This window comes from Dreissena polymorpha, chromosome 2 (genome assembly GCF_020536995.1).
Source record: "Dreissena polymorpha isolate Duluth1 chromosome 2, UMN_Dpol_1.0, whole genome shotgun sequence".
Classification (NCBI taxonomy): Eukaryota; Metazoa; Mollusca; class Bivalvia; order Myida; family Dreissenidae; genus Dreissena; species Dreissena polymorpha.
The window spans coordinates 142,285,654-142,298,744 of record NC_068356.1 but is presented as its reverse complement, the minus strand read 5'-3'; the positions used below and the strand labels follow the sequence as shown (position 1 = coordinate 142,298,744).

The 13,091-nt window shown below is 36.5% G+C and overlaps 1 protein-coding gene across 4 annotated transcripts; it reads right to left on the bottom strand.

The window, feature by feature from the left end:
- Positions 1 to 7,665: 7,665 nt before the first annotated feature.
- Positions 7,666 to 11,410, bottom strand: LOC127870456 (uncharacterized). 4 transcript variants are annotated; one of them, XR_008044832.1, is made up of 5 exons: positions 10,626 to 10,911; positions 8,826 to 8,870; positions 8,608 to 8,652; positions 8,275 to 8,335; positions 7,666 to 7,855 (listed from the first exon to the last, which is right to left on the bottom strand). XR_008044832.1 is itself a non-coding variant. In XM_052413045.1 (5 exons), the coding sequence occupies exons 1-5, from the start codon at positions 11,332 to 11,334 to the stop codon at positions 7,745 to 7,747; spliced, it is 294 nt and encodes a 97-aa protein (XP_052269005.1). In that variant the 5' UTR covers positions 11,335 to 11,410; the 3' UTR covers positions 7,666 to 7,744. The 4 variants fall into 4 exon arrangements, 3 of the variants coding, with proteins under 3 accessions (XP_052269005.1, XP_052269003.1, XP_052269004.1); XM_052413045.1 differs by lacking the exon at positions 10,626 to 10,911 and adding an exon at positions 11,303 to 11,410; XM_052413043.1 differs by lacking the exon at positions 10,626 to 10,911 and adding an exon at positions 9,213 to 9,906.
- Positions 11,411 to 13,091: the final 1,681 nt, after the last annotated feature.

The following is a 13,091-nucleotide window of genomic DNA, read 5'->3' as shown; positions in this document are numbered from 1 at the left end:
TCAAGTATCGACAATTTTGCGTCGGTGACAGAAGATATGAATGGATGTTGAACAATGGGAACGATGTGTGAAAGGCATACTTATTATCAAAGTTAAAAGGACCATACTATTCATCATGTAAATTTGCCGATGTCTTCCCCTTTCGTCTGGAAAATGTTAACCCATTCAAAGGCGTGTAGCTGTTGTTGTTTAAAGGTACACTTTACTAATTCCCCAACTTAATCCTTTAGACAGTACTGCTCACATTAGCAACACATTCGTTAACCATACATCGAACACGCGACCAAAGTTCTTCGTAACTCTTTGGATAGGCTTTCAATTTAAGAGTGGACAACTGTCTATCATACTTGTCTCTACATATCATACCTAAGATTTGCGTTGATTAGGAATTAAGCTTTGCAACACCAGAAAGCAAAACACTTTGTCCCCGTAGGCTTGGTCTTTCCGACTGCTTCATTAATTACAAACTTATGTTTTCATTATTAATTTGTTTCACTAATTTAAGGAACATGACTTTGGCACAAACACGAGAAAACAACCGGATTCACTTCGCCTAACCATGGCTTCAGATTTCATCGGCGTTGCTATGTCGCAATTAGTTATGATCGGTGTGATTGGTTGATACTAATTTTCCTTTTGAAACCTTACCCATGTGAGTTTTATCGCTTTGATCTTGCGTTTGATGAACACTTTATATGTCTAAATGTACACTGGCTTGGACGACATCGGAGCGGTGCACTTTCATCTCCAGCTCTGATTGATGTTGATGTAGATATTTGACGTTCAATTACAAAAGAAATGACCGCGGCTTCCCTTTTGCCTTATGCGTCTGCACATCTTAATGTCTTTATGTGCAACGTTACGGCATATCCTATCGTGATGTATTTCTATCATTCTGGACATGACGGTAGCAAATGGTCAGTGATATCAGGGCCGGTATTCATAAAGCCTCTACGGTGGAATTTTACCTTAGTTTGATAAAATAACCTAAATTTTAAGTGGAATTTCCCTCAAAGTTAAGAAAAAAACTAAGGTCTTATTAACAAAGAAATTAACCTAAGAAACATCCTTAAGTCAAGCGTTTTCCCCCTAAAATGTAAGGCAGTTGCATACCTACCTTAACTTTCACAGAAAATCCTTAAAAATGGCGGCCACGCAGACGACGTTTGGTATTTAAATCATTTTATCGTGTTTTAATCACTACAAGGTACATATTTTACCTTTTTACGAACTAACATTCGTTTTTTTATTTTTCTCTGTATTGCAAAGGGAGATAATTTTCTAACTTATAAGCGGTATTTATGAACACCGGAAGCAAAATAGCGTAAACAAAGCGGATTGTGTTTTCACTTTGATATTGATTTTGTGATGTACACTTGGCAAATAAATCTGAGTGTACGATAACACAAACCTTATCGTTCGATTGTTTATTTATCAACGAATGATTTGGTATGTCTTTTGTTCAGTCTGGAAATTCATCATTATGACACCAAATATCCGAGTCATTGACATCACAAAGACATCGGTGTAACTGCGAATTAGTAACGACTCGCCCACTTAACGACTCGCCCCATAACGACTCGTCCCGTGTTTTATAACGATTCGCCCCACCTATATAACGACACGCCCCACCTGTATAATTACTCGTCCCACATATATAACGACTCGCCCCACCATAGCTTATATGGTAGGATTTTTTTATTTGTTAATAGCCTATTATGTTTGACTCAATTTCGGTCATGTTTATGCATTTACGTGTAAGTTTTTTATTTATTTACATATTATGTGATAGTTTTTGTCAATTTTATTGCAGAATGCCTAGAAGAAATTTTCGTGAACGCGCAGATGTTTTGGATAAATTGTCGAATATGGAATTGCTTGAACGGTATAGACTTGACAGGAATGGTATTTTGTTTTTAAATGAAAAGCTAGTGCATGTAATTTCCCCTTTAACAAGAAGAAACAAAAGCCTATGCAGCATTGAAAAAATACTAGTTTCTCTTTCGTTTCATAGCTGGCTATGACAATACCTCGGGTTTTCTCCGAAAACAGCCAACCTCATAAATATGTTTGCATAACTTCTTTGGAATATTAACGAATCTTTCATCATACATGTCTTGTCTAACTGTATATTTCTTAATTATTTAATGGGCATATTACACTATATAAACACAAAAGTTCAATTTTCAGCTCGGCTGTTTTCGGAGAAAAACCAAGGTATTGTCATAGCAAACTCGCCATGTCCGTATCCATCGTCGTGTCGTCCGCAATGCTAAAACCTTTTGTTAAGGTTTTTAACATTGTCTCTAAAATCAAAGTGCTTCATCCTACAACTTTGAAACTTCATATAAAGCTGCACCTTGATGAGTTCCACTCGCCACACCCAATTTTGGGTCACTAGGTTAAAGGTCAAGGTCACTGTGACCTCTAATAAAACCTTAACATTTTGTTAAGGTTTTTAACATTGACTCTAAAATCAAAGTGCTTCAACCTACAACTTTGAAACTTTATATGAAGCTGCACCTTGATGAGTTCTACATGCCACACCCATTTTTTGGTCATTAGGTTAAAGGTCAAGGTCACTGTGACCTCTAAACAAAAATAAAAATTCTGACAAGCTTTCATTTATTCAAAACTGCACCCACAGCCTAGCACCCGTTATGTGGTGATCTTGTGACAAATATATAATCGTAACTTATGTTTTATGAAATTAAACAAGAGGGCCATGGTGGCGCTGTATCGCTCCACTGCTGAAAAAAGGCTGAAACAAATATTATCTGCATGTGCAAATACTTAAATATAGGCTCTATTTAAGCACATGTACACTTTTGCAGTGTTCTTCCGTGAATTTTTGCTGTTGTGGACAGGGACCCTTTAGCGTTAAAAAGGTGGGGACAAAAAGGAAAAATATGGGGACGGAGAAATATATTTGTAGCATAATTTAATTTTCAGAAACTAATTATATTTTACTTGCACTCTTAAATTTGCTTGTTTTCTTCTTACAGCAAGTCCACAGGACGTAACATTCTAATTCAACCATGAATATTTTTAAAACTGTCAAACAATAGTCAACATATTTACAAAACTTTTATCAGATTTATGGTCATTGAACTCAGCATTGCGTGTCAAAGTACTTGTTCGATAATTAGAATTACCGATAGTAAAGGCGTTTTTTGTGCTTTATGCACAAAGTGTATGTCATTTTGTTGTTGTCAAACAGTGACCAAGACAATTTTCGAAGCCAATTTGCTTGGAACGTATGTTTAGGGCCAGGGATAGACTTTTTTGTCATTGCTTAACGATGTTGGGACTTGGGAAGACTCTGTTGGGGTGTTGTTATTATTATCGTCATATTCTCTAATTTTACTTGCCGGAGGACAAAAACTAAAATGGATTTTGTTTTCTTCGGCCGGTCACTCTCCGCCATTTTTATGGGTTGTTATAATGTCAACTTACCAATGCAATAAAGTGTTATTAAAGTAAATTTACCATTGGCTGCAAAATGACGTCACGTCCAATGAAATAATTCGTTTTGATTACACACTCACTCGATTACTTTACCGACTTACCAATTGAATTGATTAGTTTTAATTACTAATTCCTGTGCGGTCGCGGACTAATATACGGAAAACGGGTGGTGACAAATCTTTTATTTTTGTGCCAATGACGCAAGGGCTCATCCATGGCAGAACACTGCTTTTGTGACACCCTGGGCTTGTTCAAATTTAACCCCAGGGGCATAATTTGAGCAAACTTTGTAGAGGACTACTATATCTCACTACATGTACATACAAAATATGGTAGCCCTAGGTCCTAGAGTTAAGGACAAGAATGTTTTTAAAGTTTTCACAAAATAAGCAAGATATAAGCGTATATAATGTTCAATTTTGTGACCCGCGGGTCAGGGTCAAATTTGACCCAAAGGGCATAATTTAAACAAACTTGGTAGAGGACTATAAGATGTTACTGCATACCAAATTTGGTAGCTATAGTCTGAATGGTTTCGACAAGAAGATTTTTTAAAGATTTCACAAAATAGGAACTTTATAAGCGTTTATTCAATTTTGTGACCCCCCAGGGCAGGGTCAAAGTTGACCCCAGAGGCACTACATACCAAATTTGGTTGCCCTAGGCCCAATGGTTAAGGACAATATGATTTTTAAAGTTTTCACAAAATAGGCACTATATAAGCATATAATCGATTTTGTGGCCCCCCAGGGCATGGTCAAATTTGACTCCTTGGGCATAATTTGAAAAAAACTAGGTGGAGGACTATACAATGTCACTACATACTAAATTGTGTTGGCCTAGGCCTAATGGTTATGGACAAGTTTTTTTTTTACAAAATAGGCATTATATAAGCATATGTTCAATTTTGTGACCCCCGGGGCAGGTTTAAATTTGACCCCAGGGAAAAATTTGAACAAATTTGGAAGAGGACTATAAGATGTCACTACATACCAAATTTGATAGCCCTAGGCCGGATGGTTATGGACAGAAGATTTTTGAAATTTTTACAAAGTAGGCCTTATATAAGCATATGTTCAATATTGTGATCCCCCGGTGCAGGGTCATATTTGACCCCAGGGGCATAATTTGAACAAACTTGGTAAAGAACTATAAGATTTCACTACATACAAAATTTGGTAGCCCTAGTCCCAATGTTTATGGACAAGATGATTTTTAAAGTTTTCAAAAAATAAGACCTTTATAAGCATATATTCAATTTTGTGACCTCCGGGGCAGTTTCAAATTTGACCCCAGGGACATAATTTGAACAAACTAAGAAGAAAACTATTACATGTCACTACATACTAAATTTGGTAGCCCTATGTCATACAGTTATGGACAGAATGATTGTTAAAGTTTTCACAAAATAGGCCTTACATAAGCATATGTTCAATTTTGTGACCCTCGGGGCAGGGTCAAACTTGACCCCAGGGGCATAATTTGAAAAATCTTCGTAGAGGACTATAAGATATCACTACATACCAAATTTAGTAGCCCTAGGCTTAATGGTTATGGACAAGGAGTTTTGTAAAGTTTTCACCAAAAAGACACTATATTAGCATTATGTTCAATTTTGTGACCCCCGCGGCAGGGTAAAATTTGACCCCAGGGGCATAATTTGAAGAAATTTGGTAGAGGACTATTTGATGTCTCTACATACCAAATTTATAAGCCCTAGACCCAATGGTTATGGACGAGATGATTTTTAAAGTTTTCACAAAATAGGCCTTATATAAGCATATGTTCAGTTTTGTGACCCACGGGGCAGGGTCAAATTTGACCCCAGGGGCATAATTTGAAGAAATTTGGTAGAAGACTATAAGATGTCTTTACATATTAAATTTGATAGCCCTAGGCCCAATGGTTATGGAGGAGATGATTTTTAAAGTTTTCACAAAATAGGCCTTATATAAGCATATGTTCAATTTTGTGACCCCCGGTGCAGGGTCAAATTTGACCCCAGGGGCATAATTTGAAGAAATTTGGTACAGGACTATTAAATGTCTCTACATACAAAATTTGATAGCCCTAGGCCCAATGGTTATGGACAACTGATTTTTTAACGTTTTCACAAAATAGGCCTTATATAAGCATATGTTCAATTTTGTGACCCCCGGGGCAGGGTCAATTTTGACCCCAGGGACATAATTTGAAGAAAATTGGTAGAGGACTATTAGATTTCTCTACATACCAAAATTATCAGCCCTAGGCCCAAGGGTTATGGACGAGATGATTTTTAAAGTTTTCACAAAATAGGCCTTATATAAGCATATGTTCAATTTTGTGACCCCCGGGGAAGGGTCAAATTTGACCCCAGGGACATAATTTGAAGAAATTTAGTAGAGGATTATTAGATGTCTCTACATACCAAATTTGATAGCCCTAGGCCCAGTGGTTATGGAGGAGATGATTTTTAAAGTTTTCACAAAATAGGCCTTATATAAGCATATGTTCAATTTTGTGACCCCCGGGGCAGGGTCAAATTTGACCCCAGGGGCATAATTTGAAGAAATTTGGTACAGGACCATTAAATGTCCCTACATACGAAATTTGATAGCCCTAGGCCCAATGGTTATGGACAACTGACTTTTTAAAGTTTACAAAAAATAGGCCTTATATAAGCATATGTTCAATTTTGTGACCCCCGGGGCAGGGTCAATTTTGACCCTAGGGGCATAATTTGAAGAAATTTGATAGAGGACTATTAGATGTCTCTACATACCAAATTTGATAGCCCTAGGCCCAATGGTTACGGACAAAATGATTTTTAAAGTTGTCACGAAATAGGCCTTATATAAGCATATGTCCAAATTTGTGACCCCGGGGCAGGGTCAATTTTGACCCCAGGGGCATATTTGAATAAATTTGGTAGAGGACTATTAGATGTCTCTACATACCAAAATTATCAGCCCTAGGCCTAAGGGTTATGGACGAGATGATTTTTAAAGTTTTCACAAAATAGGCCTTATATTAGCATATGTTCAATTTTGTGCCCCCCGGGGCAGGGTCAATTTTGACCCTAGGGACATAATTTGAAGAAATTTGATAGAGGACTATTAGATGTCTCTACATACCAAATTTGATAGCCCTAGGCCCCATGGTTACGGACAAAATGATTTTTAAAATTGTCACGAAATAGGCCTTATATAAGCATATGTTCTATTTTGTGACCCCCGGGGCAGGGTCAAATTTGACCCCAGGGGCATAATTTGAAGAAATTTGGTAGAGGACTATTAGATGTCTCTACATACGAAATTTGATAGCCCTAGGCCCAACGGTTATGGACAAAATGATTTTTAAAGTTTTCACAAAATAGGCCTTATATAAGCATATGTTCAATTTTGTGACTCCCGGGGCAGGGTCAAATTTGACCCCAAGGGCATAATTTGAACAAATTTAGTAGAGAACTATTAGATGTCTCTACATACCAAATTTGATAGCCCTAGGCCACATGTTTACGGACAAAATGATTTTTTAAGTTTTCACAAAATAGGTCTTATATAAGCATATGTTCAATTTTGTGACCCCGGGGCAGGGTCAAGATTGACCCCAGGGGCATAATTTGAAAAAATTTGGTACAGGACTATTAGATGTCTCTATGTACCAAATTTGATAGCTCTAGGCCCAATGTTTATGGAAAAGCTGATTTTTAAAGTTTTCACAAAATAGGCCTTTTATAAGCATATGTTCAATTTTGTGACCCCCGGGGCAGGGTCAAATTTGACCCCAGGGGCATAACTTGAAGAAATAAGATAGAGGACTATTAGATGTCTCTACATACCAAATTTGATAGCCCTAGGCTCAATGGGTATGGACAAGATGATTTTTAAAGTTTTCACAAAATAGGCCTTATATAAGCAAATTTTCATTTTTGTGACCCCCGGGGCAGGGTTAAATTTGACCCCAGGGGCATAATTTGAACAAATTTGAAAGAGGTTCACCCCAGAAACATTCCTGAGAAATTTCATCAGAATTGGACCAGTAGTTAAGGAGAAGAAGATGTTTTAAGGAAAAGTTAACGCACGCATGACGGACACAGGACCATGACATAAGACCCGCTGGCCTCTGGCCAGTGGAGCTAAAAAACAAACATATGCCATGAGATTATCTTATTCCTATAGGGCTCGAAATGTTAAGCAATATTTAAGTAAATACTTTCTTATCTAAACTTTTATTTTTTTAAATCATACACAGTCAATATGCCCATTTAACTGCCCTTCTCTTAGAGATTTGACTAGGTCATTCTTCTTGTAACTTTGCCAGCTGTGCCACATACAATTTGATTTGAAGTTTGAGCTTCTTCATATTCAGTTTGTTCATGGCATCCAAACTGCAATGACTTCAACTGAATAAAAAAGATTCCATTCAGTATTTGATGAGTTTCATGCTAAGAAAAAAAAGTTGTTTGTTTCAACTAACATCGCAAAAATTTTTGTGGTATGTTGATCACCGTATTTTTTTGTTCATTGAACTTTTTTTTTTAATTCACATGTTAATTACCACTAAAACAGGTTATTTCAATTACATAATCGGGTAAATAGGAACAATCAGTTACAATGCACATTTTGAATTGTCTCCCTTTATCATACTTTTTTTTTCAAATTGAAAACCTGTTTTTTTACAATTGTGTCCCTTGTTTACATAGTGTTTGTTACAAAATAGGTAAATGATATATGTGTTCATATCACTCAATTTTGTTTCATTGCATATTCATTAAAACAAACAAACACAATATAGCCTCAGTGAATAAATATGTATAGTTACCAAGCATGTGAGACCACACATCTTAGGATTTTTCTCTCTTACTTTGGTTGTGCACTCCTTTCTGTGAGAAATTTTTAAACATTAAAACATGAATTGATCATTTTATATAACTATATTTTTAAAACCAAAATTAGTTTAAAGGTACGTTTATCTGTGGCTGTGAGATGATTTACTATTCTTGTTTTTTATGTTTGCTCATATTCAGAAATGTTTGCAAGTGGCAATTGTATGTTGTTATTGTAACTGCTTTATAAAAAAGGAACTACATAAAAGCTTAACACACTTTTTTATGATAAATAATATTGTCAATGAAAACATAAACCATAATCTTACCGTCTTTTGTGAGATTGGGGCTCAGGCGAACTGCATCTGTCTGAGCTGAATAAATAAGGACAATAATTGTATGGTATTGTTTGAGCAAAAATGGCCAATAATCTATTCCTTGATGTTACCCTATCTGGAACTGTCAATATTATATGATTATGCTGCACCATGCATGTAAGAAATGTTAATTGACTTTATAAAGTCACATGACAAGAAAAGATTAGTACCTTGGCAAAATAGCGTCATCTGAAGCATCCTCGTGACTCTCAGCACTGTAAATAGTGAAATTGATTAAGTAACATTACCTAATTTTTTTTAATTTTAAAACAGATTATATTTACAGGATTTTTAAATAGTTATATACATTTTGAAAACATATCTAAATGACTGTGTATCAAAAGAAATTATGTGTTATATTACATGGAATATTATTAATATACATGCACTGTTGTTCATTTAAGTTAATTATGCACATATACATGAATTATACCCAAGTCAATTTATACCAGTAAACATTTCTGACAAAAAATGCATTTTTCAATGGTAATGTTTTTGAAAGAGTGTGAAATCAGTTAACCTATTGCATATAAAGTGTTAATAAATTGATCATTAACCTTGACCCTGTTAGCTGTAAATAGGTGCTGTTCAAGTTTAATGGAGCAGTGCATGTCACGGTTACGGTGTCTTTTCCAATGACACACATCACAGCTTCTGTAATGATGTCATACTTTGACTGAAAAGGGGCACTTCCTGTAAAGAGCTTATAACTTTAATATTCAATTAAATTTGACTTTCACGCTATATGTCACTAGGTGTTTCATCTACACATGTACACCATTTTAATTTTATAACACGTCATCTGGTTGGTTGTTCTCATTGTGTTGGCCAATGATATGGCGTTTTAGAACCGAGCATTCGATTGACAAAATATGACAGCAAAACACCGACATGTAGCGAGAAAGTCGAATTTAATTGAATATCAAAGTTATTAGCCGAGCAGGAGATCGGTTAGTAGCGTAATCTCGTTGCTTTTACTGTCTTTTAACGAATCCAGTTGCTTTTTGTCGGCAACTGCATTGGAACATGTGTGTTTTCGATGAAAAAGGTCAGGTCCAGTGTTCCACAATCTTTCAGCAATAGGCATATAGTGCGTTTCATACCGTGTGTATATATAATAGCTATACGAGGGTTATTTTTTCAAACAATGTATTTTTGTCAATATTCGATGTTAAAAAGTAAAACCATACACAATAAGTGTACATTAACAATCTGGAACCCCTGGGGTAAACTCGGGGAGGGAGGGTCCCGGGGGGTGGGGGAGGGGCAAATTTATGATACTGCTGCCTGTGAACAGTAAACACCGATTTGTTTTGTTCACCTTGATATCATTATTTCGGATGGCTTTTCTGGCCGAAATGTGGAGGTATTTTTGTAGAATGTTCGTACCGGTATGATGAAAATCACATCGCAATACAATATGCAGATTGCGTATTGCGAGATATACCGATATACCGGTATATTGTTGCAGCACTAGTGCCTAGTGACATCACAGCTGTTTAAGTTTAAAACAACTGTTATTTTAGTACACCTTTTGTATTAAATTTGAATAAATATGCCTAATTGCCTATATATAATTTCTGGACGTTCTCTGACACATGTCAAAAGTGTTTATAACTAACGGCTAACGCTGTTCATCTAGAACTCATTATATATGCAAGGGCCAAATAGTGGAAAATAACAAAAGTATTATTTCTTAAGTATTTATACACATTTTCAATTAATGATTTAATGGTCATTTTGATGATAAATAATGACATAATATTATTCCATTTATGCCTAGCGTCTAGAAAAAGGGCTTGGCTAACAGCGTAGACCCAGATAAGACACCGCATGATGCGGCGTCTCATCAGGGTCTGCGCTGTTTGCTTAAAGGAATTTTTGTAAGAAATATTATACGGGCAAAAGCCCACGAAGCGGGCGTTGACCGTTTATTTGTATCAATTTTCTGAAATACAGAGAGACATTACCTTATAGGCTATCAAGTCAAATAATTCCTGCCGTCATCTATTTTCGCGATGGAAAATCAAAGACCGCTGGAGCAACATAGGCACTTCGACACACGCTACATGGCACGTAGATGCATTCCTCAATAAAAAATACGACAAGAAATGTATTATTTTGTAGGTAATGGTACTCTATCTCCTTGCATTTCTACGTTAAAATACGTCTGTTTGCCTCCCTGTGTGACACTTTCTGTTTCCCATAATGCATTGCAAATTGAAAATTGCTCTAGATGTTGTTAACAAAATCTTAAAAAAGATAACTCTTCTAAATTATTCGCGTACTTCCGGTTTACAATATCGAATAAGATTAATTCTCGAATTAACTTCTTCAATGAACCCACTATTCTATAGTTAATATTATCCATTTTCATAAATAAACAATTGTTTAAAAGTTTAATTTGTTCTAAACATGAACGGCCGCGTTTCTTTCGTCGACAACTATACATGTCTGTGTGACGTCACTGCTTTCGTCAATACGTCATCAAGAAGCGAAAATTGAAACTGACTTATCTGGTGGATGTTTACATTGTTGAAATTTAATAAATTAATGGAATGCACTCGATTGGTAAGTAATTATTCAATTAAAATATTGCGTTTGGTTACATAAAACATCACACTATAATTATATTGCTAAAGATTACCTTTGAAAGCATGGGAACTGTTTTCGGCACATATCGTAGACGTACCTAAAATCGCCGTATACCTTGGTTCGCCGTATTTACAAGTTTTGTTCTCATCACGCGATATTTCCGCGCATGCGCGAGATGTGACGTCACAGTGTTGTGAGAAAGCTGTTCCCACGGAAGGAAACTGTCAAACTCGACAACAGGTATTTCACAAGTAATTAAGAATTTAATTGATAAAAAGCTTATTTTTATTATTCCAAAAATGAATATTATTGAAAAAACCAAACAAATCACACAAAATTCCGTTTTTAAACCTTTTAATTGTTACATTTACCGTCTGCTCTGTTTACATTTATCAATGAAGATCACGTGACCGTAGTATTTCGTAGTAAGGCCAAACTATTTGTATGGATGGTTTTTCTGACCCATGTTCTGATAGATAAATTTGAAGATGCATTTTTTTCATTTTTACATCAGGCACATCCCACACCTGTGAAGAAACATTATAGGGTTTATTCACCAAGTGCCCTCACAAATGCTTATAGGATGGTGAAAGAGGAAGGCCTAACTGTCTACAGGGCTAGAAGAATGTTTAATGTGCCAGAAAGAACACTTAGAGACAGGTTTATTGGCAGAGTTGATCCTGAGTTGTGTGTTATGGGCAAACTTCCATTACTTGACCAGTTTGAAGAAGCTAAGCTTGTCAATCATTTCAAGTGGATGGCTGACTTAGGTTATGGCTATACCCAGCAAGAATGCATCGATGTTGCAAGTGAATTTGCTGTTCAGCTGGGGAAGCGCACCAAAGATAAACCTCTGTCTATGAAATGGATGAAAGGATTTCTAAAGCGGTGGCCAGAGATGCGGGTAACAAAACCCAGAGCACTGGAGTTTGTTAGGGCAAAGATGGCTAGTGAGGTTGTTGTCATGACATACTTTGATAATCTTGAAACCTGTCTGCAAAAAAATGATCTCTTGGATAAGCCACATTTAATCTATAATGTGGATGAAAAAGGTGTGTCAATACTGCATAAACCACCTCATATAGTTGCAGGTACCAACCATCCCGCTCAGGCGGTGACATCTGGAAAAGGTGACACTGTTACAATAATTGGTGCATGTAGCGCAAGTGGTTCAGCCATTCCACCATATTTCGTGTTCCCTGGCAAGAAAATGAACTATGACCTACTAAAGGGTTCTTCAGCAGGAGCAAGTGGAACTGTATCCGATTCAGTTTGGTCAAATAGGGATGTGTTTCGCAAATTTCTTACAGAGCACTTCAAACAGTTTGTACCAGGAAGGGGCGATCAAAAGGTTCTTTTGCTCCTAGATGGACATAGGTCACATATGTTGCCCTAACACTGGCTGAGTGGGCAAAAGACAACAACGTCATACTATACATCCTACCTGCACATACAAGCCACATTCTGCAGCCCCTTGATGTTGGATGCTTTGGACCCTTTCAGAGGATGTACCATGTCCAATTGCACAAATACATACGACAAACACATGCTTCCATCACCAAGTACAGCTTAGCCGAAATTTCTTGTAAGGTATATAACAGGGCCTTATGTGCGGATAATTTGCAGTCTTCTTTTAGAAGAACAGGTATTTACCCTCTGGATAGAACTGTTGTACCAAAGAGCAGCATGGTTCCAGCTGAGGTATTTCATGACAGTTGTGACAGTCAGTCAAGTCAAGCTACCGTTGAAGAAGGGGGGATTCCATTGGATGTATTTCAAGAAAAGGAACAACAGCTAGTAAAAAAGAAGAATGAATCGGTCAGGAAACCTTACAGAACAGT